The sequence below is a fragment of the Octodon degus genome, unplaced genomic scaffold, assembly GCF_000260255.1.
Source record: "Octodon degus isolate 3935 unplaced genomic scaffold, OctDeg1.0 scaffold00104, whole genome shotgun sequence".
Classification (NCBI taxonomy): Eukaryota; Metazoa; Chordata; class Mammalia; order Rodentia; family Octodontidae; genus Octodon; species Octodon degus.
The window spans coordinates 4,680,772-4,686,547 of NW_004524680.1; the positions used below are offsets into that span (position 1 = coordinate 4,680,772).

The 5,776-nt window shown below is 50.1% G+C and overlaps 1 protein-coding gene and 1 pseudogene across 1 annotated transcript; one reads left to right on the forward strand and one right to left on the reverse strand.

The window, feature by feature from the left end:
- Nucleotides 1-488: 488 nt before the first annotated feature.
- On the reverse strand, nt 489-1,980 carry LOC101588527 (lymphocyte antigen 6D). Its single transcript, XM_012516403.1, has 3 exons — nt 1,932-1,980; nt 1,412-1,510; nt 489-673 (listed from the first exon to the last, which is right to left on the reverse strand). The coding sequence occupies exons 1-3, from the start codon at nt 1,978-1,980 to the stop codon at nt 489-491; spliced, it is 333 nt and encodes a 110-aa protein (XP_012371857.1).
- Nucleotides 1,981-3,597: 1,617 nt separating this feature from the next.
- LOC111818832 overlaps nt 3,598-5,776 on the forward strand; it is a 3,718-nt pseudogene continuing 1,539 nt past the window's right edge.

The following is a 5,776-nucleotide window of genomic DNA, read 5'->3' on the forward strand; positions in this document are numbered from 1 at the left end:
CCTTCCTTCTCATTGATGCCTATTAGTCTCACATTGTTCATCTTTGCATCATCTTGCACGTATTGAATTATTTTTTTCCTGCATCGTAGTTGTTTTTAAGAGATCTTTTCTTACTTTTTCACTAGCTGCAACGGTATCTTTAAAGGACCCAGGGTTTCTGAGGTAGTTAGGAGAGCTGATGCTTGCCTCTAAATGAGGATGGGCATGTGCTTCAACCCTGGCTCAGTAACAGGTCCATGGCCCCCAACCACCTAATTGTACCAGCACCTGGAAGCCAGCAGATGGCCAGTTCTTGAGCCAGGAATCCCACAGAAGCACCCTGGATAGCAGCAGGGAGACTGAGGGGCACATCTTCCGTAAGGCCCCTTGTCTGTAGCTGTCCTCCCCAGGAATCCTCCCAGTGAGGGATGGAAAGTGCCCATCTGAGAACACAAAGCACGTCTTCACGTGAGATCAGGCTCCAGGCTGCTACTTCTGCAGCTCCGTGGCTACCTGTTGAGGTAGGCGACAAAGATGCTGAGAGCCAGCACCCCCCAGCTGACGCTGTGGCTCACTGTGCTGTTGCAGAGATCCGTGTTGCAGCAGGAGGCCCTGGAGGCAGCCAGGCTCTCTTGGAACCCAGGGCAGGTGTAAGCACATGATTTTATGATAATGGTTTTCTGGCCTGGGGGACCTGGAAAACATAGGACAGAGCCATTTATGGAGACCTGTGAAATCCATCCCCACCTCTCTCACCAAGCTCATACCTGACACCCTGCTTGACCCTTTCTCATTGTTTTCTGATCCCACAGGGACATACTGAGAGGTTGGAAGGATCAGAGATCAGCTTGTGACTGGGGCCAGGGCTCCATGTGTGACCTGAATAGGCTCAGGGCTCAGGGCTCAGTGTGGGGCCAGATTCAGAGCTCCGTGTGTAACCATGGGCAAGGCTCAGTGTGAGGCCATCCTCAGGGCTGTGTGCAATCAGTCAGGGCTCAGTGGAGGACCAGGATGAGGGCACAGTGTGGAAGCATGCTCAGTGGTCCATGTGAAACCAGACTCAGGGCTCGCTGTGTGAGCAAATTCAGGGTTGTGACGCACAGCCGGGCTTCTCCCTCTTCCTTTCTGAGAGCCAGTGCTCCGGGAGCCATTTGAACCTGGTGTTTCCTGTGTGCCAGGGTGGTGCGGCTCAGGTCACGTGGGCTAGCACATCCACTCCTTCCCAGGCCTTTAGGAAGCAGGCCTCTGGGGTGTTCCCAATTTGGAGGAAAGACAGGGACAGGAACTAACAGCATGTGTCAAAGCACTGCTGGCACATCTCAGCCCTGGATTACACACGTGTCCTCCCAGCTCCCTGGGACCCTGTCCACGGGCCTAGCTCTCTGGGTCCACAAGTGTCAGGTAAAGGTGCCACAGGAAGGGGGACACTCACTGTTCCATGTAGTCAGGCAGTAGCGGGTGTTGACTGGGCAGGACACAGGTTGGAGACAATCCTCTTTAGCAACACACTGGTGACACTGCAGTGCCTGGACTGAGGGACAGACCTGGGGTCAGAGACTGAGGCCTCCAGCTGCACAGCTCCACAGGACAGACCTCACCCCTGGAAAGCACCAGCTGAGGCACTCTCCACCAGCCCCCTCCCCACCAGTGTGCCTTGTGTACAGCCTCTGCTGCATACCCTGGGGCTGGAGGCAGCTCGCTGTCAGGCTCCCCAGCATCCCATGTTGAAGGCAGGAAGCCACAGCTATGAGCAGCCGGAGGTACCACCATTCCCAGCACAAGAGAAGCCCAGTAGTGAGGGAGGCAGTGGGCTGCTGGCAAGCACCCGACTGACCCTGGTTCTGCTCTAGGAGGCAGGACCATGGCATTCCGGAGCCTGTCCACATCAACAAGTCAGAAGCCACCATCTTCCAAGACCCTGGATCTCCAGGACTAGGATCCCCTTGGCTCACCTGGCACCACGAGCAGGAGCAGAGGCAGCCACAGCAGGGGAGTCCTCATGGCTGGGGCAGGTGATGGGCAGGCAGGGCACCCAGAGCCCTGCGTGTGGGTCTTTATAATGCTTGCCACGGCTGGGCAGGCAGAATGCCAGCTCCTCAGTCACTCCTCACTCCCTCATGTGTCATCCCAGGGGTGTGGTGAGACTGTAAATACCTCTGGAATCGACCAGGCATGCTCCACCCCCAAGCAGCCTCCCCTGTTAGGGCTCCCTTGGAAGGCCTCCGTGCCCTTCGTCATCCTGGCCACAGTGCTCTGAACCTTGCTGGGGCCTGTTGTCCAGGGCACACTGTGCTCTTGTCCATGGTAACAAATGCCACAGATAGGGCCAAAACCAGGAAATGAATCTTTTCACAGCTCTATGGCCTAGAATCTGAGGTACACTGAGGACAGGGAGGGCTCCTCCTGGCTTCTCTCCCTGCCATGTGGACGGCCATCTTCTCAGTGTCCTCATGTGTTTGTCTCTCTGTGTATGTCTAGGAACCAATCTCCTCTTCTTATAAGGACCCCAGTCATCCTGAGTTGAGCCCTCCTTAGTGACCCCACTGTACTCAATCACTTCTCCAAAGGGCCATCTGCAAACATGGCCACCTTCTGAGGTCAGAGAGTTCTCAAGGTCTCAACGTTGGAACTTGAGGGAAAACCAATCCATTTCATGACACTTGGGAATGTAAACTGGGCCCTATTGCAAATTTGATTTGGTTGGACTGATGTGGTCACAGTGGCTCTGGGAGAAGGCTAGATGGCCTCGCCTCCTGACTGGGCCACTATGGGAGGGACACCCAAGAGATGAAGTCTGTTCTCCACCCACACCCCAGAGCTTCAGGGCACCCCTACCTCACATCCCACCAAGAGTGAAGAAATAGTCAACTAACACAGACACTGCGGTATTTCAATCCTGACTCTGCTTCAAAGTGTAGAAACAGGAAGAATAGATTCCACTGAGTGTGAGCATGCCCAGGACAGCAGAGAGGATGGCAGAGCAGAAGCTTGGGAATGCCCTGGATATGAGCCCAGCCTCAGCCTCTATGTGCCAGTCAGGACGCCCAGAACAGCTCTGGGAGAGTCCCAAGTGACAGGGCAGCCACACCAGAGCTTGGTGATAGCCACACACAGCAAGCCCCTCTTCCCAGGTCACAGCAGAGAGCAGCATACTCTGAGGCCCACATACATCCCCCTGAACCTTTCTGTGCCCAGGAGAAGCCCTGGCCACTGCCACAGCCTCCAGTCATAGAGCCCAAGGCCCAGCCACCTTTTCCAGGTTGTGCTAACTCACCTGTCATGGGGAGGTCAGGGGTCAGCTCCAATAGGACAGCCCATCCCTAGTAACGAGTCAGGTGATATCTTGACTCATGCCACACAGTCCAGCCAGGAAGCTCTGCTTGTTGTCTTTGTTGGGGCTAAGGCAACCCAAACAGAGGTGGAAAGTTGCTAGGTTGGTACACAGCAACAGCTCAGAGATTCCTCCTCTCCATCCCAGGATCCTATTAGTCTATTTCCTCCTGGCCAGTGAGTCAGACAAAGGTCTGAACCTGGCCAGGTCATCTTGGTTACCTGGGTGGCCCTGAGGGTCATTAGAAGTCTCTATGAAAGGCAGGATGGAAGCTCAGGAAGGCAGAGATGGTAAGGTAAGGACAGGAAAGAGAGGGTCACACCAGGGAGGGCTCTCAAATAGTAAAGGAGCAGGACAAGATGCTCCCCAGAGCCTCAGGGAACAGCTCTGCTGATACCTTGACCCCAGCTTGAACGACCCTCTTGTAAACAGCAAATACACCCTTATACTTTAAGGGTATATTTAAGCCCTTACACTCCCAGTCATCCATTATGGCAGCCTCAGGAGATTAAGCCATTAAGCTTCCCTCTGCTACGTGGACCCGGAGATGGACCCAGCTCTGAGATTCTGTCCTGGGGAAACTTTACATTCCTTATGACAGGCACACTGACAGGGTGTTGGGCAGGGGACCTCCACAGCCATTCCAGTCCTGCATTCAGAGGGACCACTGCTGACTGTGTCATGCAGGGTGCTTGTGCTGCCACCCCTGGCATCACCTTGCTCAAAGAAGCCTGTCTCTTGGGGGCTCCCTGAACCTTCAAACCCAGCAAGCAGGCCTGCTGAGTTTGGGTGTGACCGACAGCACACAGTGTGATCTTTAGTGGAGAGGGTGCTCTATTCTACCAATCTCTACCTATTGATTGGAGAATTTAATTCATTTACACTTGAAGTGATTACTCATAATGAGAGATTATGTAGCTACTTATTAACTTATTTCATTGTGCTATTGCTATTTGTGGGCTTCTTAGCTCTTCATTTCCTACACTGCCATTGCCTCACTGTTCAGTTTATCTTGTTCAGTGATATCCGTTTCCTTTTGAGTACTCCGTATTCTAGTCTTTTTGTTTGTGAGAACCAGGGAAATTACATTTAAAATCCTAGAGTGAAACACTGTAAGTAGAATGTATACAAGCCCAACTTCAGATACACAAAAACTGCTCTTTTAGAGCTTTCTTCTGTAATGAGTCAACTCACATTTTAGATTATAAATGTAAATCTTGTGTTTTCTGTTGTGTACAAATGTATACTTACCACTGTTCTAAGTTGTTTAGTAACTAGTGGCTGTTTCTTGCTGTTTGCTAGATAAAATTCCTGTGACCCTCACTGATTCCTGTCTGCAAAGTTAGCTTACAGAGATGACAAAGGAAACTAAATGGGCTTTATCTTCTTGTAATGTCTGGGCTATGCAAGGCCGCCTGCAGATACTCAGGTGAAAATTAACCAGAAACTGAAACAAAAGCCCTGGAACTGTAGCTTGAGTTGTGGTGCCAATCACTCTGAAAGCATTATTTTGTGTCAGACAATGAATTTGTTTACCAAACTGAATGTGGTCATTCAATGAATTTGCTTATCAAACTCAATGTGGTTCCAGGGTTTAAAACCCCTTTCTGCTTCCTGGGCTGCCACCTTTCTCGGTCCTCTCCTGCATGAGAGCAGACAGGGGACCCTGAGCTCAGTAATAAATGGATGTCCAAATTCCAATCTGGCTGATTTGGTTCCTATTCTGAGTGACCCATAACAGCTTCCACCGCTTTCATTTATGATGTCACAAAAAAATACATCTCTGCATATTGTGCTCCCAGAAAAATACATTAAGCATTAATTGTTTAATTTATTACTCTTTCAAAACACATAGTAAACAAAAGTGGGACTTACATGTCATTGTTACAATAATAGTATTTCATAGCTGCTCAGTAAAATCTCAGTTTTACTAAGATTCTTACTTCTTCGTACAGCACTGAGTTGCCACCCAGTGCCCTTTCATTACGATGTGTGGGGCTTCCTGAGCATCCACGCAGGGGGCCCAGGGTCACAAACACTCTCTGCTTCTTTTTAACATCTGAGCCCGTCTTCATTTCTCCCATACTTTGGAAGGACAGCACGGATATGGGTTTACTTTTCATTGGTGATTTTGTTTTCCTACACCACTGTTATAGCTCAGAGAACAACATTTTCTGGCTTTCAAAGGTTCTGGTGAAAATCTCGTGATAATCTTGTTTTTTTTTTTAATGATAATCTTGTCATGGACTCTTTGTGCATAATCAGTCACTGCTCTCCTGCTGCTTTCAAAATTCTCTGTTTTTTTCTTTGAAAGGTTTGGTTGTAGTATGCTGGGTCCATGCTAGAGTTCACTGAGATTCTTTGATGTGTATCACCATTGTTTATGAAAAATTGGGGGATTTTTGTGATTATTCTTCAAGTGATTCCTCTCTCTCTCTCTCTCTCTCTCTCTCTCTCTCTCTCTCT